Source organism: Lissotriton helveticus, chromosome 11 (genome assembly GCF_964261635.1).
Source record: "Lissotriton helveticus chromosome 11, aLisHel1.1, whole genome shotgun sequence".
Classification (NCBI taxonomy): Eukaryota; Metazoa; Chordata; class Amphibia; order Caudata; family Salamandridae; genus Lissotriton; species Lissotriton helveticus.
The window spans coordinates 527,003,725-527,026,597 of NC_136072.1; the positions used below are offsets into that span (position 1 = coordinate 527,003,725).

The 22,873-nt window shown below is 45.7% G+C and overlaps 1 protein-coding gene across 1 annotated transcript in view; it reads left to right on the forward strand.

Moving 5' to 3' along the window:
- Positions 1-22,873, forward strand: part of DUSP26 (dual specificity phosphatase 26) — a 45,261-nt gene that overhangs the window by 17,209 nt on the left and 5,179 nt on the right. Inside the window, exon 2 of the mRNA XM_078666178.1 lies at positions 6,589-6,803. Within this exon, the coding sequence (XP_078522304.1) occupies positions 6,589-6,803 (215 nt within the window). The remainder of the gene's footprint in view (positions 1-6,588; positions 6,804-22,873) is intronic.

A 22,873-nucleotide genomic window follows, 5' to 3' on the forward strand; every position in this document is an offset into this window, starting at 1 on the left:
TAAATCTGTTTCTTTTTCCTAATATCGACAGGGATATGGATCACACCAAGATTTGAAGGAGGTGTAAGGGTAGGGGTTACTCCACAGGGAAAAATATTTTCCCCATAGAGAGAAAAGAAACAAAAAAATTGTGCATTTGCACAGGGGAAGCACTGAGTTGGTTAGGCGCCCCGGACATTATCAGCTAATAATTGCCCGTCTGAAACTCTGGGTTTAATGTGAAAGGTATAATCAAGGGGAAAACACAATTAATAGCAGTTAACATCTGCCAGCATGCGTGCAATAAGGCCACAGGAAGGACAAGCATCTGTTGTCCCACTATGATTGACGTTCATGGTTCAAAAATAGTTAAGGCCTTCATTTTATATTGAATTGCTTGACAATAATAAATACAAACTTCTAAAAACAAAGCCTACAAGTAAGAGTTTCATCTGCTTCATCCAATACCTTTTATCAGAGTTTTTTTCGTGCTAGAGAGAAAGAAAGGGAGATAGAAGGGTGAAAAAGAACACGTGCCTCTTTAAATCACAAAATGTAAATATCTGAAAAATGCAAATAGTGGGGTATAAAACTAGAAAAGCACAACCCACATGTATTCGGATGCTCCAGAGCATAAGTACCTAGGGGGGATGCCATGCACAGGAGGTAGTCTGTCAAATGTGCCTATAAAGTGCAAATGTTATAAAGTGCTTTATCCTGCAATTCAAAGTTAATCATAAAAGACTTGCCAGTAAATCGCATGTGATGGTAAATTCATATCCAAAGCTAATCCATGTAAAAGAAAAATATTTGCGAAGTTTACTTGTTTTACCATATTACACATTCCAATGACTGCTAACTGAAAATGCCCAGTGAATACTGATTCAATAAAGTCCTGTTTTTGAGCATAAAGGAAAAAGTAAAAACATTGAAATAATACAAGTATTTTTATTATCATCATCATTACCATTATAACAACAACACTAATAATAATATTTCGGCATAAACCCAGTGGCCAGGCTTTCCCTACAGCAGATGTCCAACAGAAAAAATGGAGCAGTGATAAAAATACAAAAAACTTTCAGAGTGCTTATTCACTAAAGTGCTTTCTAATAACGGTATTATAAGAAAACAGTGGTCCTTATAAAAAAGAAAAATGGGGCTGTGATTAATATAGACTAGAGTCAGTGCTATATTGATGCTGTCCAGCCTGACAGTCAATTTAATGAATGATCAATGCAAAAACAAATAAGAACACAACAATAGAGTGGGACACAATCCTGCGTCCTACAAAAACACAAAACAAATACATTTGGACGAAAACGTTTCAGGCAAGACAAAAGTAGCTTGTGAAAAATGCAAATGGTTAAGACAACCTTAGAGACAACAGCTATTGCACTTGTTTTATCACATTAGATTAATGTGTAAGCTGTTTTAACAAGTCGACGACGTTGCTATCCTTTAAAAAAATACTAGGATCATCATCAGGATGGATTTAATACAAGCCTGAATTTTAGTGCCTCGTATGGTAGTACGAGCGGGATCGCGAGACCAAGGATGGCTCAGAGGAAGCCTGGATGCGCTTCAGGTGCGGACCTGGAATTAATACCATGGAAGGGTCACGGTGTGGATGCAGCAGCTAACAATTTGGAAGGGCTGTGATTGAGGTCTTGGTGGCGATGCACTAGTAGACTAGCCACCGAGCTCCAGACCCGGAACTGCGATATCTGGTCTACTAGTGCATTGTTAAAGCAACTTGCACATTAATCTAATTTTATAAAACAAGTGCAATAGCTGTCATCTCTAAGCTTGTCTTAACTATTTGCATTTCTCACAGTCTACTTTTGTCTTGCCTGAAAAGTTTCTTTCAAATGTATTAGTTTTGTGTTTTTGTAGGACGCAGGATTGTGTCCCACTTTATTGTTGTGTTCCTATTTGTTTTTGCATTGATCATTCATTAAATTGACTGTCCGGCTGGACAGCATCAATATAGGACTGACTTTTGTCTATTTTAATCACAGCCCTATTTTTCTTTTATAGAAGGACCACTATTTTCTTATAATACTGACACCCAAGGTCCTTAATTATCTTGCGGGTTCTCATAATGGTAAGTATACAGATGTTGACTATAACTTTGCTAATTTAGCCATCGTTTTACCGAATTTATATTGTAAGCCATCCCACATATAAAAATATTGCCTGAAAAAAATATGTAAAATGCATTGCATTTGTCCATTCTAGAGGAGCGTAGGGATTCTCATCCTTCCAATAGAGTGTAACCAGAGATCTGGCTATCAAAGACACAACACAAAACAAAACAGTGTCTGGTTAATAGCCAACATAGTACAAAAGCACTTTGCACGACTCATTGGAGTAAGGATTGGTACCCTACCAAATAACTAAACTGAAATATTTATAGAAACCTGGAATTGCAAGCTTTTGATGCAGCTTCGATAAAGATTTGCAACGGCAAGATAAAACCGGTTGACCCAGGCCCTCATGCTAAGCCAGGTCACTGACTGAGCATCTCATTATGCTTATTTTGATATGATACAACAACTAAGAGCTTATCAGATGAAAGTATTCAGATTTTTAAGTTCCTCATTTTAGGCATTCAGGACTTATCGCAAATGTGTGACTGTCACTATTTCATATCCTTGGTTGTATTTTAACCTCTACATTATGAAAGCAGGATTCTGGAGATGGTAATGTGTGACAAGAATGGCTGCACATATCTGTGGTGTGGCATTTTGATGTTTGTTGCTGTGTTTTGGGTTGCACTATTGCAATGTGATTTTGTTGAGTAGTGTGGTTGCTGTGTTACCTTTTGTTTTGACAGTATTGTTGAAGTGTGCTGTTGAGTTTTACTCATGTTATGCTGCATTGTTTATATTACTGCCTTCTTTGCAGCCGTTTATTTTAGCTATGTCAACAAATACTCCTATATGTCCAACCAAAAGCACCATTTGCCTTGAAAGTTCATGTGACAAGCAACCATTTACTACTATGGTGATAAAATAGCACTGCTCCAGCTCTTCAACTACTTAAAACACCGGTCATCCCAAAAAAGTGTCTTAATTTAGCGCTCCCAGTGCTCACTTTATGGCATACAGGCCCACATGCATCAAGCATTTTTGCAGTCGCAGACGGTGCGATTCCTTAAAATCGGCCGTTTGCGAATGCAAAAGTGCTTGTTGGGATGCATCATGCCATTTTAGAAGTCGCATCTTTTTTACGATTTCTAAAATTGCGTTAGCATTTAAGAAATCGCAATTGTGCGATTTCTTAAATGCTATGCATCATTATAGAAAAATATGCGTTTTTTAAAATTGGAAGTGCAAATTACCACGAAGTTCAACTTCGTGGTAAATTGTGAAATTGATTAAAAATGCACAAAAATGCATTTTTTAAACTGTAAAGTTACACACACACATGTCCTTAGGACATGTGTGTATGTAACTTATGCTGAAAAGTACATTTCAGGGGTGCATGGGGGGGTCCTTTGGACCTCCCCCTGCACCCATGAAATTTTCTAAGTGCCACTCGCAATTTCCATTGACTCCTATGGGCCTTTTGGCCCATAGGAATCAATGGGAATTGCGAAAATTAAGTTAAGAAATCGGTATTTCTTTGGGATTCGGTAAAAAATGCGATTTTTACCGAATCCCACAAGAATACCGAAAATATTGATGCATATCATTTTGCATTTCTTAATTTGCGATTCCTTATTTTTCGCAAATTAAGAAATGCAAAAAGACACAATGATGCATGTGGGCCACAGTCTCTATCCTCAGGTATCCAAAATTGCCCAGGTGTACAATTAGAGTTTGTACCCAATTATGCACTCCCATGGCGCTTTGAGATTATAGAAAGAGCCATACTATTTGCACGAGACCTTATTTGAATAGCAATTGTGTGGGTATACAATTTGCATAGATGTGTTTCTTTCGGGTGTGGCAATATGCATGAGAAGGAATCCCTTTGCCTTTTCATATTCTTCTTTTATACTTCTTTTTATCAGTTTTAAAACAATGTTATAAATCAACAGTTTATGGTTACACTCTGGTAGGGGGGAGATATGAGTAATGTAGCTGTCTTGGTATATAAATCCCCCTTCACCCACGCAGACAGTACGTGTTGTCTTGACAGTCCCAGTGAACAGGATCACAACAAAAATAAAGCTGTGTGCCCATTCTACGAGAACCTTGCCTCCCTAACTTTCACGTGCGGAAGAGCTGTGGCGCTGCGGCCAGAGTGGCTGACTCCGGAGCGCGGGTTCACAGTTCGATCGCCCGGAGCAGCTCAGCTCAGCATCATGTGAGTCTGGGCAATAGCTCTCTTAATCTCCGTGACGGCCCCCTAGCACCTAGATACCCTTAGAAGTGATACATTTGTACTTCATAAATGTGAATTTTATTTATTTAATTTCTTGGCACTTATATATCTCCTTTTTGGCATTGCATTAGAAGTTTATACCTTCTTTCCTCCAGGTAGCTAGCGGGGTGGGGGTGGCTAGGTGGGGCAGAAGGCACAGTGTCAGACACTTCTGAGCAATGTCCCATTTAGCTACCAGGTATCCAATGCCGGCAAACAGCCTGTGGTGCGTAGTATCTATGGGAAGAACAAAAGAGAAAGCTAGAACCGTTATAGGACCGGCCCTGTCCCTAAGTAACTATATAAAAAAACAACTTGGACGAGCCCGAGCTAGATAGATGTCCGACACTTTGGTGTCTGGCAACACACAGGTTTGTTAAAAGAACCCTCACACACCAACCTAGTTGGTGTCATGCTTCATCATCGGGCTCCCAGCTGAGTAGCCGAATGCTACCCAGCTGTGGTGTTACATCTGATTACAGTGGAGCTGTTTTTTTCTTTTTTTATATGAGTGTGATGAAGTGGTGCAAGTTAAAAATACCTCTGGGGATTCCACTGTTAATTACTTTATTCCCTGTGGCCGAGGGTACATTTAAAACAGAATGTGGATCATTTTTTAAGACCAGTGAATTTGGTCTTAATTATCCCTGGTCTACATGTTTCAGCCTTATATAAAAAATTAAAAAATTGTAAGGCTTTCTTCAGAACCTAACTGATGTGCAAGTGGTTATAAAAACAGTGAACAAGTGGGTGGTAAAAATCATACCACGTGTGTTTGCATTTTTAGCACACACACTAAGATGTGCTATGCATGCTGTGGACTAACCATTTGTTATAGATACACTGCTGAGAAAAGTTACTATGAGATTCCACAGCTAATCTGTTCCCGGTAGGGGCGAGCCCCTATAGTCACACTTTCGTCACGGTGCTTGCCCGCTTCTGAACATACTCCGGTCTCCTCGGGAACAGGATGCATAAGGTATTTTTAACTTTCACCAGTTCATCACACTCACATAAAAAAAGAGCTCCACTGTAATCCGGTGTCGCTGCACAGTGGGGTAGCATTCGGCCAGGCACCACAGTATCAGACAGCTATCTAGCCTGGGCCCGTCCAAGTTGGTTTTTGGTGTGTAGTCAACAATCCATTATTCCAAGAAGTGCCACTTTAGGGTATAGCTCTGCCACTTCCTGCAGTATGCATGTAATCTGTTTGTGGACTGAAGCCCAGTAGGCTTTTATAACCGGACAGGGCCAAATAACATAGAAGGATCCCAAGGGGTCGCCACATTGTGTGCAGCTAGGTGAGTGAGTGTGCCCCATCCTCTAAAACCTATCCAGGCTATAATATATGTGGTGAAAATAGGAAAATTGAATGAGACAGAGGTTAGAATGTATGGCTAGTGTGCGCAATGCCTTCCTTGTGGCCCCCATTCCTCATCATCCAGTTCTCCCAAATCAGACGTACAGCTTTCCCAGGGATTTAGGAGAGGATCTGGGGCATTAAGGAGAAGTTATCGGTACAGTCCTGGGGAAGGCCCATATGAAAGTTGATGCCATCTAGTACACTCACCTATAGGCCGGTCTTCCTGGCCCTTTAATAGGTTTGGGAGAAAGAGCTGATATACATGGGGGCACTAGGCATGTTTAGCCCGCACTGTGGGGACTAGACCAGTCCGTAAAGTGTTGGTAAGCCCTGACAAAACAAGACTGACCATTTTTTTAACAGCAGTTGGGCTATGTGAACCAGTCCATGTCGTGTGGAGGTACTTTCCAGCTGGTGCATCAAACTAAAAGAGCAGTTATATTTGCTTTGGTCCACTGTATAACTTTTCCCAGGATTGAGGTGCTTGTGGAGTTAGAATAGTAAATACACACTCCATTAAAGTCAATGTCTGGTCTTCGTGTAGATATAGATATGACATGCTGTGTGTGTTTATTTTATTTATAATGTGCATATAGTGCAATCAATTAGAGCTTCAGGGAGCACATAAAACAAACAACTGCAAACTAAATGTAATATATGAAAACCACAAAGCTACTATAAAACCTACAGATTAAAAAACTGTACAAACAGTAGATTCACTACCCACTTCGGGGGCACTCAGCACAAAATCAAGTCATCCACCCACTTTGTGAATGTGATACCTTGTATTACTTAGATGTAAAGCATTGTAGCAAGCTGGAATACACCCTAATTATTTATTTCTGTTTTTTTATTTATTCTTATCTCTTTAGGGATATAGCTGCTGATCGCCGGGAGTTGTCACGGTTGTGCATTACTCACATTCTCAACGTCTCCCACAGCAAATTTAAAGGGGGAGGTGAATATTATGAGGGCATGAACATCACGTACAAGGGGATTGAGGCACATGATTCCCCAACTTTTGATATGACTATCCACTTCCAGTCAGCAGCAGATTTCATCCACCAGGCACTGCGAGAAAACAAAGGTAAACTGATCATTCATGGTGATACCTTAATGATAAGGGCATGTGCTACATTGGAATGTTCATTGCAAAAAGAAAGCAGAACAAGCATTTGCAATGTAATAGGTCTCGCATTTGCGAGAGTTTAAGCTATTGGCATTGTACATGACAATGCCTTTTATTTATCTGTTTTGCTAATTAACACATAAATAAATGGCATTGTCATGTACAATGCCAATAGCTCAAACTCTTGTAAATGCGAGACCTATTCAAAGAAGCGCCCGCCATTGTCCCGGAGTGCTTGGAAAGTGAAAGTATTCAAGGCACGCTGAATTTTGTATGAAAGCATGTCGTGCTTGCAGTAGGAGAACCTCATTAAAGAAAATAGTCCTTACAGACTGAAAAAGACTACAGTGTAATAACCGAAGTAAAAGGAAAGATTAACAAGCTTATTAACAAATCAGAAGCCAGCATTTATGAAGGACAATAACACAAACCAATGACAAATATGGGCGGAGAGTGGGCAGGGCTACTATTCCATACTCCAATACAGCATGCCGCAGAGCAGTGCATGTGCTGCCAAGGCTCGACCTAAAAAACCACTAGGCCCATAAATGTTACCTTTGCTGACTTGACGTTAGCATAAAATTGAGAAATAGAGACCTCATGTGGAGAGGAAAACAGTGTGCACCACATTATCACACGGAAAATATTAATACACACATATAAATCATAATACTGACTCCAAATATCATCACAGAAGAGTTAATAGTAACTCTAAACTTATCTTGACAATATTTAAAATTTCGATATCATTGTTACAACATATGTTTAGGTCGCTATTTCGAGGTAGATAATGTGATATTCATAGGGGGCAGAAGATGTAAAATGAGTTGGTTGAATTGAAAGTGAAAGAAGAAGGAGCAACATTCTCAGATACTCAAATGTAGATGGGCTCCAATTGGTTGGAGTGGAATGCATCAAAACCTGAAATGCTGCTTACTGCATGTCAAACTAAATAAAAGGAATGTCAAAAATGTATTCGAGAACATAAATGTTGTGGATACCTTTCTAACTCAGTGGACAACAGTAGGGGCTGTGGAGATATTTTTGACTACACCATGTACTTGGAAGAGCAAGTGAGTTACATTGCAACTTTATTTTGAGAGTATTAAATAGGATTCCTCCGTTGTCAGTGAGTAACATCAAGCCCCCAGATGGTCTGAGATTTACTGTTGCAATATGTCTATGGTAGGCTTCACCAAGTGAAATCTCTTGAAACTGTTGATATTGCAAAATTCAGCTGTAAGGCAGTGACTTTAACCACCGTGGTGGATGATGGCTTGGCAGTTAAGTCTGGACTGTTCCCCTGAGGCACAGGGTCAATACTGATTTGCATATGGCTGGGTCCAAACTGGGGTGGGGTAGTGGGCAAAAGAATGATAGATTCAACCCAGATCTTTTGACTGGGGGAGAATGTTTGCATTGTCAGCATTCCATCCATCATTTGTGTGCTGTAACAGTTCTTCAGACCATGGGATAAATAAAGGAGACAGATCTCCGAATCACCAGGTTTTCAAAGTTCATTCCATTTGGACACAGATGACGGTCTTTTACCCAGTCAAGGATGTATCACCGGCAGTATGCATTTTTGTACCAGATATTACAGGCACTTATTTTATGAGGTAAGAGAGGCATCATCCATTTGAAATAGTGAGTTTAATATGAAAAATGTTGTGCTTTTAGCCAAGTATCAGATTTCCTCTCTTTTCTCTCTCTCTTCAGCTAATCTGCCGATGCCCTCCCTCCAAATCTAATTTCGCTGACTCCTTCTGCGACTAGTCATTGATTGACCTTTATTACACCCCACTGATAATGCTTGGTAACTTCAAAATGTGGTTTGACTTTCATGAGTGATAAAACAAAAAATCCATCCTCCCTCAAAGAGTTCAGTTCTCTCCACAAAGGCTTTTCCTGGCCTACGGGCACAGTCCTAAATACCCTCCATGACTTCTCCTCCTAGAAGAAGAAAGAAGAAATGCCTAAAAGCTCACCAGCCATACCCATTCCTCTAGAATGATCTCTACCTCATGCATTTCTCAATTAACACACCTTAGAGAAAGGCTTCACCTACCTGTAGCATAATGAGCACCTCGAGTTGGCATTTGAGCATTCAGGTAACGATTAAAAGACTGTGAGGTGACCTCTGCAACATCGCTACAAGACCTTACTTCAGTAGAATACTCAGATCAGTCTTCGAACACAGGATCACAAACACTTCACCTCCTTGATACTGCTTAACCCTAGTCGAATTGCCTCCCTCACCAAGTATGAAAGGGTTTACAAAACAAATCCTTATGCTCAAACCAAAGAATCACATCATCAAACATAGATGGTAGAAGGGCAGTGAAACCAGATACATTTTAATACACCACAAAACCAAGGCTAATAAGAACCTCTATTAAAAATAGAAGAGATTATATCCCACCTGCCTCACAATGCCACCTCAAAAACCTTTTTTTTGTATTTCAACAATTTTTTATTGGAGAAGTACAATACAGAACAATACAAATATAAAATTACGGTCAACATATGTAAATACATTCCATTGCGTAGCAAAACGTTTTACGTCACGAAACCCTCAGTGAGTATTTAAGGCATTACTGAATAGAGTGTGTTAGAACAAAGTACAGGAAAGAGGATGACAAAACTTAGAAAGTTGACTACAGAAAAAAAACCTATAGAAAGAAATATATGGAAAAATGGAAATGAAAAAGGGGGACAAGGATATGCCCTTTAAGAAATTACAGGACATATGTTGCATAGGGGTTGATGTTCATGACAGCTTGTTTTTTTATAGGTAAAGATCTAGTGTTGCCTGTAATAGCCAGGAGGATTTGGTGTTGTAATCGCTATTGTTATGTTGTATCCTGCCCTTCTTGTAAAGCAAACCCAAGCCCACCGTGTGTGATGTAATATGTTATTATATTTTTCTAATTTTCCAAAATGGTTTTCACGCCAATAGTGAGCAATATATCTAGCAGGAATCAATCCCAGGTGTCTAGAGGTGGGGCAGGTGAACACGTTGGGAGTCCTAAGGAGATGAATATGTGGTTTATGGTGAATTTATTGTTAAAAATCTTGTTAAGGGTCTCTTCAATCTCCATCCAGAAGGGTCCAATATGTTTGTAGTAAACAATTAGGCCATCTAAATCCCCAGGAGTGGACTCAAAATGGCAGCAGGACTCAGATTCTATTAGACCAAGTTTATGCAAATACGCAGGCATCAAAAAGATCTATGGACCATCCAGTACTTGCACTGGTAAAGTAGAGGGAAAATTTGTGATGGAGAAGCGGATTCCAAATTTCCTCCCAGGAAGAGGGGGGGATGATTTCAATATTGTAACGAGATCACAGATCTTCCCATTTCTTGTGAATATTTTTAGGTCTTGCCTAGGCATCATATGCGTTGTCTCTTCGAGACATGCTGTATCTAGAATATGGGTGTTGTGAAGTAAGACTCTTGAAACAAGATAAGGTAAGAACGGTCTTTATTCTGTCACCCACTCTCCAAGACTGCCTGGGAGATGCCAACATTCTAAGGCAAGCTCCAGTGAGTCATACCAACAGGGGAAGGGTACAGGGGGAGGGTGGAAAGTACCATCTGATTAATTAACAGAAAAGGAAGATTACAACACATCTCAATGGGCTTTAAGCACCGCCCCTTTTTTAATTGGCTCATTTTACTGACCTTCCTAAACGCCTGCTTCGCATTGATTAATATGCTTAGTAGTCCCTCCTTTTCTATTTTGTAACCTCCCATGAGGACTGTCCGAGTTACATGTGTTCTTAATATTCATGTTAATTTAGGATACTTGGTGAACACTCTTTTCTTTTTGTTGGCCTGCCTCAGCTCATGCGTGTTTTCTTTATTTTGCAGCTTATTTATTTGACAGTGCTTGTTTTGTTTCAGAGTGCAGTGTTTTCGTGGCTCAGCATGGCACCCCCTCATCGACGCCTCGCTTTCCCTTCTACATCCCTGCAGCACACACTTCACAGACGCCGATGTTCATGCGATAGTCTTAAAATATAATTAACTCTGCTTCCCCGCCTGCAACCTGTTGCTCACACCCTCTCTCCCACAGCAGTCACCGTTCTGTTTTATGAATGGCGGCTGGTGGACCAGGCTTCACGTGCGCCTACACAGAGGGCAGCAGCAAACTGTTATTACATTCCATGTCTCTGCCGTCCCCTCAGTTACATACTTATAGGTGTATTGCGACTGAAATGCTGTTCATTGAAAACCTAAACAATGGCACGTGTAATTCGGTGAGTCACATGCGTGCCGGGAGCCGCCGAGCCCAGAGCTGGGCGGACCTTAGAGCATGAGAGCTCAGACTGAGGCATTCCGAGCAGGTGGCATGCAAGGCAAGGGGGCACCATGCACAGCACCGCTTCCGAGCAGCCAGCTCAGCTGCCAACATGGACTAAGGTGCATTTTCATTCTTTCCACCCCCCTTGTGTGCGTGTGTACCAAATCGCAACCCCATACCAAGTCGAGAGATGTGGACGCGATTCGTATTCATGCCTTAGTTTAACTGCTGCTTGTCCTATATTTCCGAGGAACACTGAGGTAAAACTGTGCTTTTTCGCTAACCCTTTAAACCACCATTCTGGTACAAAGAGCGAGGCAAATTCCCAGCAAGCTACATGGTCTGTGACTGCCGGCCACCCCCCGCCATAACATGCAGAACACCGTTACACATTCAAACATCCAACACAGAATTTTCTTTGGAAGGCGGGGAGTCTCGAGCCCGAGACCCCCCGGCCGTATTTATTAAAATATGAAACAAAATTAAAAATTGATAAAATAAACATTTACATAATTATTAAAAATGCAAACTTCAGAACATTAGATTTACATCCATTTTGACAGGTATGATGGGCTAACCTTAACAAATCTCTAATACAGCGTGTTCCTAACCGAATCTAACATCCTGATATTAAATTTGCATTTACTAATAATTTCTGTCCTACGGCAAGGTCGCTAATCGGTGTCAGATCCTTTTACCCAGCTACGCTCTCACGTCCGAGATGCGCATGCGCGACAAGGGCCCGTTTACCCTCGTGCGCTCCGTTAACTCCATTTAACCATAACAGGAGGGCCCTTACACTCGCGCCCTTAGCGTCATAGTGCATAGTGTATGTGGGGGGTGGCTACCAGCCTGAGGAAAGCGTTGACTCCCCTCCCCCGCACCCAAGCAAGCGGATATCCTGCCCCTGAAGTTCTGGGAGAGACCAATGGCCCCTCCCCCTGGGCGACCCCTTTCGTGAATGGGGCCGCCCCCACCTAAGGACCTTAAATTGCTGCTCACCGATTATGACCTTACCGCCACAGGCCAGCATAGTTGACCGACTATCTGGCCCCCCCAAAACCTACACTGAAAGGTCATATCCTCCTGGCAAAACCTTCTACCCATGCTACGATGTTCCTTATGAATAGGGCATTCCCTGACTCTGTCAAATGGACCCCGTCCCGCACATAGAACTGCTCCCCCCATATACAGCCATGAGGTATGCTCTGTAGGTAAGGCGTTCGACATAGCTAGTCAAGTTTATTGTTGACCCTCTTTACCGAGTGGTTCAACGCCCTAACTGATTCTCCCCCCCTCCACTGCAGCCTCGGTATCAACTGTGACCACACAATAGTGCAATCCGGTAACAGTTTCGCCAGCCACCCTGCCGCTGAGATGATTTCTTCCAAAAGAACCCTTCTGCCCAGATCCACTAAATCATTCCCACCCAGGTGATGGATGACCACTGAAGGTGGTGAGGTGTGTCTTTGGAGTAGGTCCGCCATGAAACCCCTAAGCTGACTGAGGCGAAGCCCTCCTCTGCCATGGAAAGAGACATTGAAACCCCCGAGCTCCGCCCTCCTGCTACCCGCTCCTGCAAGGAAAATTGGTTTAGCACGTTTTACATACGAGTGACCGACTACCCATATTACATTTCTCCTCCGTTTGTCTTCTTGCCATTGCCGGGATGTTGATGGTTGGTCTCGTCGGTCCCTTAGTACTTCCCGTCCTGCGTCACAGGCCCGAGAAACTAGAAATAAGCAAGACAAAAAGGCAGGCGTGAGAGGGGCGGCGACCGGCACTTACAACATGTGCAAACGTACATACCGCTTATAGGCATTGGAAGACCATCTCCCAATCCTCTTCACACTACTGACATTTAACCCCCTTGCAGTGGCCTCAGTGGCTGCGCCTATCCGAAAAGAATGTGTCCCAAATTCCTTGCGATCACAGCCTGTTTTGGCAATACTCATGGCTAATACCCTCTGGAACTGAAACCTGGTCAAAGGGGTACCATCCTTATGCATAAGCAATGCTCCCTCAAACTCCCGTGCGCGCTGCTTAATTAACGCCTCCACATGTAACACAGGGCAGCACGGGTTATTCAGTGCCCGGTGTAAGATCAGAGTCTGACCCCTGGCCTCCTGATCAGTCTTGGATTTACGAATGGTAATCCGCATCGTGTTGTCCTGAATGCTGACGTCGCGCAGCTGAAGGCCACCTTCCCTATCTAGCTTGTTGGCCGCCACCAGTTCCCCTACCCTGAAAGCCCCGTAGAATGCCAGCGCGAAAGCAGCCCTAAATAACACCACCTCGGTCATAGAACTGCATGTGTCCCGCAGGGCGAGGAGCACTGCTGACAATCGTTCAAAACCTATCGGTTTCCTACCATCGGCAGTGGGTGCCTGCAAGCGCCGCCACCCTCTCAACGCTTTTTGGACCAGGAAACTGTTTGTCGGATCCCTAACTCCCTTGGCACGTGCGAAAAAGGAGACTGCTGCTTTGTGTCTGCTAGCTGTCGCCGCCGTGCGCCCTTGGTTGTGTAACTTGCTCAGGTACCTATTGAAACTAGCCTCCAGATCCCATTTGTTCACCCAATCATGCCCCAGAAAGTTACAGTAAGACCTGAACGCCCCTTCGTAAGCTCTCCTTGTCTTTGGCGCTAGGCTGGCTGCCACGTGGTCGTGTAGTTGGGGGCACCAATCTGCCAAAGAGACGATGGGAAGCGAGTTGGGGAGGCCTCTGCAGCCGGTAGGTGGTCCCTGAATACCTGCATCTTAAAGCGAGAAAGGTCGTCAGCTGCGTTATTTAATACCCCTGGGACATGCTTGGCCCTGAAATGTATATTCAATTTCATGCAACACAGCACAATCTCTTTCAGCAAGCGCAATATGAATTTACACCTCGCCGCCTGCTGATTGATGCATTCCACCACGGTCATGTTATCTGACCAGGAAATCACTGCGCGGTTGGCCAAGTCTCCAGGCCATACTTTCAATGCCACCCAGATTGGAAAGAGCTCCATGAACCCAATGTTTGCCGTCAGCCCGCTCTCCTCCCACCATTCTGGCCATTTTTGCGCCACCCATTTCCTGCCAAGAATCGCGCCAAACCCCACGCTGCCTGCGGCGTCAGTCCATAAACCTAACTCAGCTGAGGACAGCGCGGGGGCACCCCACAGTACTTTGCCATTAAAGTCCCCCAGGAATGCCATCCATATCCGCATGTCCTGGCGAACCTCAACAGAGAGCCGTGTGCGATAATGCTTTTCCTGCAGACCCTTCATGGCTTGTGCAATTGAGCGGGAGAATGGGCGTGCCATGGGAATCACTCTCAATGCAAAGTTTAGCTGACCCACTGTCTGCTGCAACAGTTGTAAAGTGACTTTCTTAGTCTGCAAGCATAGTTCCAGTGTTGCCCTGAACTTCTTGATCTTTTCTTTGGGTAACCTGAAACATCCTTCCACCGAATCCAGCTCAATTCCCAGAAATTCTAGGCACGTCACTGGCCCAACCGTTTTCCCCTGCGCTAGCGGGACCCCAAAAGTACGCATGAGCACGCAAAACTCCTGCAATGCACACGCGCCCTCCCGAGAGCCCGCCGGGCCCAGGAAAAGAAAATCGTCTAGGTAATGCATGACCGACTGATGACCTGTAGATTGTCTCAAGACCCACTCTAGGAAGGAGCTGAATTGCTCAAAGTATGCACATGAAATAGAGCAGCCCATGGGCATGCACATATCCATGTAGTATTTACCATCGAAGGAGAAACCTAACAGGTGCTGATCTGCCGGGTGCACTGGGAGAAGCCTAAAGGCTGACTCTATGTCTGATTTGGCCATCAGTGCCCCAGGGCCCAAAGTCCTCAACATTTCCACAGCCTGGTCAAAGGATGCATATTTCACACTACAAATTGACTCATCTATGGCATCATTCAAAGATATGCCCTTAGGTGCCGACAAATTGTGTATTAGCCTTCTTAGGTACCACTCCTAAAGGCGAGCACACAAAATTATGCACAGGGATGTCAGGAAAAGGCCCCGCTACCCATACCTAGGCGCAGTTCCTTTTCTATTTTGTTCGCTACCACCATGGGGTTCATCTGAACTGACAACTGGTTCTTACACTGTGGTGCCCCAGTGTAACCCCCAGCCGGAATCCGGAAACCATGCTTGAAACCCTCCTGTAACATCCTTGCGGAAGTGTGATTAGGTTACCTGTTGAGCCAGGGGATCATAGCTGATACCAAAATAGGAGAATGCGCCACCAGGGGCTGGATTATGTTATTCTGGTTTCCTCCTCCCCCTGTTGCCAGACCTATTGCCTTTTGACCGGCATGTAGTCCCTGGGTGGGACGGATGGCCGCATAAGTTACACGCGTGCCTGAATTTACATGTGCCTGGTGCCCTGTTGCACGTCCGCCTATTGAAATCCCAGCACACTCCTTTCCCGCCTGCACTACCTCTGAACTTGTTGCCCGACTCCCCCCCTTGCGCTGATCGAAAGGGCTGCTGAAAGGGCTGCTGGGGTCTGGGGGAATACCCCTTGTTACCGTAGGCGCTTGTACTTGCGGTCTTACCCTTCTCAAACTGGGATTGCCAGGAAATGGAATCGACCGTGTCCCAAGCTAATGACTTGTTGAACTCCCTTGATTTCCTGAAGGCTATGTCGTACTCCTTCCATGCATCCCCCCCCATGATTCTCATGGTACATTATAATCCTGCTCTGATAGCAGGCCATCACAGTTTGCATACCTGAGAAGCGTTCCCCAATCACAGCACCCTACACAGAAAGGGCCCTGATCCAATTGGCGAGTGTCTCTTCCACCCTAAATTTGTACAGTTGGGATCGCCACTCACTAGGCAACATCATATCCTTCTGAGTTTTTGCATATTCCCATTCCCTGTTGTCGATTAATAACGAAAAAATATTCACATATTTGTCTGCCCAGATTAACTCCTTCACACTTTGAGACACATGCTGCGCTAAAGAATCCCCCCTGGAGGGAATTGCGCCCTCGCCCAGCACCGGCAGGGCTACCTCCTTACCACTTTCGGTGGGCTGTTTTGCGTCCACTGTCTTGACCGCCTCGCCATCGTTCGCTGGACCTGTCTGGGGAGAAATCGGCGCACTTGGGGTGCCACTCCCACCCGTAGCCAACACTATTTGAGCAACCATTTTTTGGGCTTCTGCCGCGGGATCTGCTGCAGCAGGTACCACTCCTCCAATCCCCAACCAAGGAAGCACCGCCGCTATCTGTGCTGCCAGTTCGGGCGGCACTGGTCCTGGGGCTGTAGTGACCGGTGGGACAATTGCCGGGACAGGACCGGTCGCCGGCGCGACTGGTGCCGGGATATTAAGGGGGGCTACTGGCGCATTCACTGACGGTGGCTGCGGGACAGGGGCCGGAACACCCGCCGGGGGGTGAGGGATAGTAATTGGCGCACTCGGAACCACAGGCAGTATATTAGGGGTTGGACTCGGGGACCCCCCCACCCTCGCCGGACCTGGGAGGGCGACCCCCCACTTTCTTAGTTCTGGCACGTTTGGGTGGTGTCTCAAATTCCCCTCTTGGTTTGGGGGCACAATGGTCCGCTTCGGCCTTCCCGATGGGCCTGCCTGTGCATCCACCCTTGCTCCCAACTCTGCCACTGTCTTATCCAACTTGTCCACCTTCCCTAATCGTTTGTTCATAGCTGACATCCTGCACATCATTGTTTGAAACATTAATTCCACACTTGTTTTTCCTGGCAGACATGTTGCCCTGCACCTACACTACACAATAGTTTACTTATGAGCACACCGTGCTCCGTACCTGACCAAGTTGGAGGCTCACGAGCTGGCCGCAGGCACCACGCAACTGTGACCGCACACACCAGCTAGCCTGGAGTGTTTAGGCGAGCGAACTCTAGCCCAGCGGCCCGCCAGAAGCAGTGAAATGCAGGCCTGCCCGTGTCCTCAGGATCCACCGTCCACCGTGAGCTCCTCCAGCTACCCGGCCCGCAGCGATCCTAGTCTTGCGCTCCTAAAATGAGAAAATTCGTTAAAAACCGAAATCGCTGCTATTCCACAAAATGGGGAAAATTCCCATTCCAGCTCTATATAAGCATACAGTCAATAATATGTTCAAGCAAAACAAACAAGCCTAAAATTAATAAAGGTGTAATTTTTGTCCCATTCAGAAAGAATACAGTGAGCTTGAGTGATTTGACCAGAAATATGCTCCCTCAACCTTGAGTCCTTGAGTGATTTGCCCAGAAATATGCCCCCTCAACCTTGAGTCCTAAGCCTATTCACTTCTGTCAGCATACAGAGATATTAGCAAAGAACATCAACAACAGCATGTAAATATCCACAGGCATGTAATGTAAAATTAATTATCGTAATTTGCACAACGCTCACTCTGGCATTACTAAATGGTACTACACAACCTACACGAACCAGGCGCAGTGCTACTCCAGTGTGTCAATTGTCAATAAAACTTCCCTTTCACTGTACTAAGGCAACACGTTTAACGGGGCATTTATCATTCAATTATTTGTGAAATGAACACTTGAGCAGAAAACAACCCTCTCGGTCTCCCCTCCGGCTGCTGCCCTTACCGACCCTGCTTCGCATTACATAAAAAATTAGCCGTTCCTGCTTCAGAGCACACGCTGCTCCCTCGCTGCAACCTCGGCGCCTGTGCGCCTCTAAAACCGCTCCGATGAGCCGGTCCTCACTCCCGCTGCCCCCCGCACACTACCTCGAGCCGCCTTAAAGTCTAACGGGTCCCTGACCAGCGCGAGCAGCCCGCAACTCTCCGCGCACTCGGTGTGTGTTCCGATGACGAACCGCCGGCGCCCACGAAGCTGCTCCTCCTGTGCCGAAACGACAGCGCCCACGAAGCTGCAGCACCTGCAAAGAGAAAAGAGAGAAAATTAGAGTGCCCACCGCGGGGCAAGGAGCGAGCCTGGGGAGCACGGGCACAAAGAGGCCGCTTCCCGCGCTCCCCAGGCTCTTGAGCCCCACGGATGCCGCGGTCCCGCCCCCTTGCCCCGGAAGCGCGAAACTGCTTCCGGGGCAAGGCGGGACGCGCGCCCAATCAGGACTGGCCAAGGGGAGGGGCCGGGCACAGCCATGTGTGCGTGGGGGCCGAGCGGCCCCCACTTTCCTCTCCTGTTCTCTCTCTCCCCTCCCCCTTCAGAAGCTGTTAAGTTGTTTGATCGCAGCACTCTTTGCTCCCCTCCCCTGCACGTAGGTTCTTAGAAAAAAAAGAATTAAAAAATCATCCAGCCTAACTAAAAAAAAAACTGCCTTGTTTTCCCAGAAAAAGCAGCTGCTGCTACAGCAGAAAACACGTCTGTCTGGTTTATTTATTCTTTGTGCTGTAAGCTTCATCTAGGTCTACTCTTGTATCTTTGTAACTTCCTTAGATATCTGCTCGTTCTGACCCCTGTATTGCTTTCACCCCGCAGAGCTTAGGCTGACTGGTTTGTACAGACACGAGTAATCACTGTGCTTTACCCCAGGTTTGGATTTACAGATAGCCCCCCTCCATTTGCTGCGGTTAATGTGACCTGTGCCAGAAGGCTGCTGAGTAATATATAGGAAGTACTCCATACCTACTTGTAGAACTTCGTGAACAACAGAGTATTACATTTCCTGCGTGCAACACAACAAGGGGGCTGGTTTGTATGTGGTAAAATTAAATGCAGGTGTTGAAACTCTGGCAGTCTTGGTTGCTCGAATGTGCTGTTTGATCACACTTGTGTGAAACCTGCTTCAGTGAGACCACCAGGGGCCTCCGAGGCACGTGTAAAAGGAACGAGATGGTGACATTTTGCAGCCCAAAAATATATGATCTCGATAAGGGTTCTCGCACTCCATGTAATCAACACATGTTTCTGTTCTGTTCCGTCCTTTCCCATCCTAGTGCATTTTGGGTACTGTAGACTGGTGCCTGTTAACTCTTTGTAACACGAAGGCCCAGGTCTAAAACATTGTCCTTGTGGATAATGTCTTGGGGAAATCACCCAATTGTGTTATTACATCTGTAGGTGGAGCAAGACCCAGTCCTCCTTAAAGAAACCAGACATCCATCCATGTACTCATACAGGTATCCATCCATTCAAGCATCCATTTCATTTAATTTCGAATACTTTATTTTGGTAAATAGGCCATAAAAGTGCAAATGCAATAATCATACAATACATTAAAACAATCATTCTAAAAAATACACATTCAAGTAGCTAGCGAGGTCCTAAATTACAAGTACAATTGGTGGACCTTCGCCCCGTAAATTATCAGAAAAGGGATAAACAAAATATGTACTGCCCTGTTAAAATATACTAAAGTATACAAGATTAAGAGGTTAGCAAAATATACAATCTGTTGACCCTTTGGAGTCCTTGGTTACGTATGCCATTGCCGACCACCTTCAATGAACAAGCATTCATGCAAACATCTATCATTCCACTATGGGCGACAAGATGGCAAAGTAGGACGTGCTTTTCGGAGCACCGTCCCAGCGAGGCAAATATCCAGCAGAATCCTGCGGTGCATTTGAGCACCGACCTCACCGAAGAAATCGGCCGGGCCAGGGGCATCATTCAACTTTGGTATTTTGCTCTGAGACGCAGCTTGATCAGCGCAAACAGTGCTGGAATCCGAGTGCCGGAGGAAGGAGCTCTAGAGTTGTGCTCTTGTCTTCGCGCATTGCGTCATGACGCAACACGCGAAGACGCCCAGTCCGAGCGAGTGCGCATGCGTGAGAGGAGAGCCCACGGATCAGAGCAGAACGGACGCTCAGCGCTCTCCCGCGATCCATGTAATTATAATAAAGCTACATTCTCCATAGTCACCGAGTCTGCCTCCTCATTCCTGCATGTTACCAGCATCATTATAGTGGCGACGAGGAGTGGGATTGCCCACACAACAAAAAATAAATGAATAAATAAATAAATAATAATATATAGAAATAAAGCAGAACAACGGAGGAGCAGCACAAGGAGGAGAGGAATACACCCCACATGAGCCCACCTTGACAGGAGACAACGCGGGAAGAAACAATGTCCAGGTAGTCAAAGGAAGATCGCAGGGAGAGCGCGGCAGAAGCACAGACAGGCGGAGAGCACCCACTGCATGCACCAGTGCCAGAAGGCGGGAACCAAGGGGGTGAACCGCAGAGCAAATCGATAAAACCCCACAGAGGCCCTGGCGGAACAAGAAGACCACAGAGAAGGGGGTGCAGGAGAACCCCGACCAAACCAGACGCAAGGTGGGAACGCAAGCGCGCCCAGCCCAAGAAACCAGGGAGCGGAACCGGAGGAACAGGCCAGAATGAGCACGCAGACGTCGTCACTCACTGCGCCAGTCCCGTTCTTGCCCAAACCTGGTGAACCCCATATTAAGTGTGAAGACTGGAGGGAGTATTTCAAAAATTAACTTGAGGCCCTGGAAGATGAAAACGGGGAACCCTTCCCCAGCGTGAGGAGAAGAAGGATACTCTTACACAATCTGGGCCCGGAGGGAATAAGAGTCTTCACGAACTTAGTGCCCACGACGAGACCACAAGAGGACGTTGACGTCTTCAAGCATTCCTTAGAAGATCTAGACAATCACTACCGCCCAGCAGTATGTGTCTCCATCGACCGCTACAATTTCCAGCAAAGGAAGCAAGAAGCAGGAGAATCCATCGATGATTATGTCGCTGCTCTACGTCGATTAGCGATGACGTGCAAGTATGGGGCATTGCATGACGAATTTATAAAAGACCAAATTGTAATGCACACCACCAACAAGACTGTGCAGGATAAACTATGGGCACATGGAGAAGCGTCGCTGAAAGAAGTCATAGCCATGGTGAAGAAAGCGGAATTGTCGAAACGATGTGCCGAAGCAGCGAAAAGGGAATCCACCCTGAAAACCATGGTGAACAGGATAGGAGAGTCGGAACCTTCAGCAAGGAATAGAACTGCGCAGGGAGAATGTAAAGGGACCAACAGATGGGCGGAAAGAACCGGAGAGACGAGGAAACAACCCATGGAAAGCAAGTCCACGTGCTACAGGTGCGGAAGTCCAAACCACGCGGCCCAGGATAAACGCTGCCTGGCGTTTCGGGCGAAATGTATGTTCTGTGGCCTACTGGGCCACTATGAAAAAGTGTGTCGCAGGAAAATGAAGAGACCAGTGGTGAAGTACCTAACACAAGACCGCACAGAAGGAGAAGAGGACGAGCTGGACGACGATGACCATGTGTTGTGTATAGAGGAGCAGGTGCTGGGAATAGGGAACAAGCGTTCTCGCAAACCTCAAGGCGACATGGTAATAGGAGGTGTGAAAATCAAGATTGTGATAGACTCGGGGTCCCAGTTCACCATAATCCAAAGATCAGTATGGGAAGAAGAGTTCGAGCCCAGCCTAGGACCCAGATTGGAACCACCAGACATACGGCCGGTGACATACTTGAACACACCCATCCCCATCGTAGGGTACAGGACTCTAAAGTTCAAATTCAGAGGAAGGACAGCAGAGTGCAAGCTATATGTGGCAGAAAAAGGTCCATCAGTCTTAGGTTGGATGGATGAAGGTGACTTGGGGATAAAACTGGACCCTGGAGGAGACATCCAAGTGTTGATGACAGCCCCTGAGATTTGGCCGGCCTTGGAGAAGTTAAAAAGGGACTTCCCGAGAGTGTTCGGAGGGAAGGACGGCAAACTAGAAAAGTTCACGCACAAAATTCTGCTCAAGGAGAAGTCCAACCCAGTGTCCCACAAAGTTAGGAGAGTGCCCCTAGCAGTGAAGGAAGCAGTACAACAAGAATTGCGTAGACTGGAAGAACAGGGAATAATCGAACCCATAGACAGTTCGGAGTGGCTGGCGCCCTTGGTCGTGGCGAGAAAACCAAATGGCAAGGTGCGTCTGTGTGTGGACCTCCGGGAACTTAATAAGTGCCTGATCGTGGGAAAATTCCCGTTGCCCCGCATAGAAGAAATGCTGGCCAAAACGAGAGGAGTAAAGTGGTTCTCCACTATCAACCTTACGTCTGCCTATCATCAAATAGACCTATATCCCACAAGCCGGAAACTCACATCCTTCATAACGCCCTTTGGATGCTATCAATTTCGCAGGATGCCTTTTGGCCTGGCCTCAGCTGCAGCGGTGTTCCAAAAGTTAATGCATCGTCTATTCAAGGACATCGAAGGCATCCAATACTTTCAGGATGATATTTTGGTAATGGGGAAAGACCGGGAGGACCACGACAGGAAATTGGACAAGGTACTGGGCGTACTACAAGAAACAGCCTGACAGCAGAATGGGAGAAATGTTGACTAGGAATGACATCAGTCACTTACCTGGGACATGAAATAGGAGAACACGGAATAAAGCCAAAAAAGGAGAACGTAAAGGCAATCTGTGAGGCCAGGGCACCTGACAGCAAAGAGGAGGTGAGATCCTTCCTGGGGATGGCCGAGTATTATAGCAAGTTTGTCCAGCACTTCGCTACTAAAACACATCACCTGAGGCAGCTGACAAGAGACAAGACAGTGTTCAAGTGGAACCAGGAAGCGCAGAAAGAATTTGAAGAGTTGAAAAGGAACACAAGCCAAGCGGTGCCATTACAAGGATATGACCCCATGGGACAGACCATTCTGATGACAGACGCCAGTGAGAAGGGACTGGGAGTGGTCCTCGCGCAGGAGAGGACAGACGGAACCGTGGAGACCCTCAGCTTTGCCTCCAGGACTCTATCACCCAC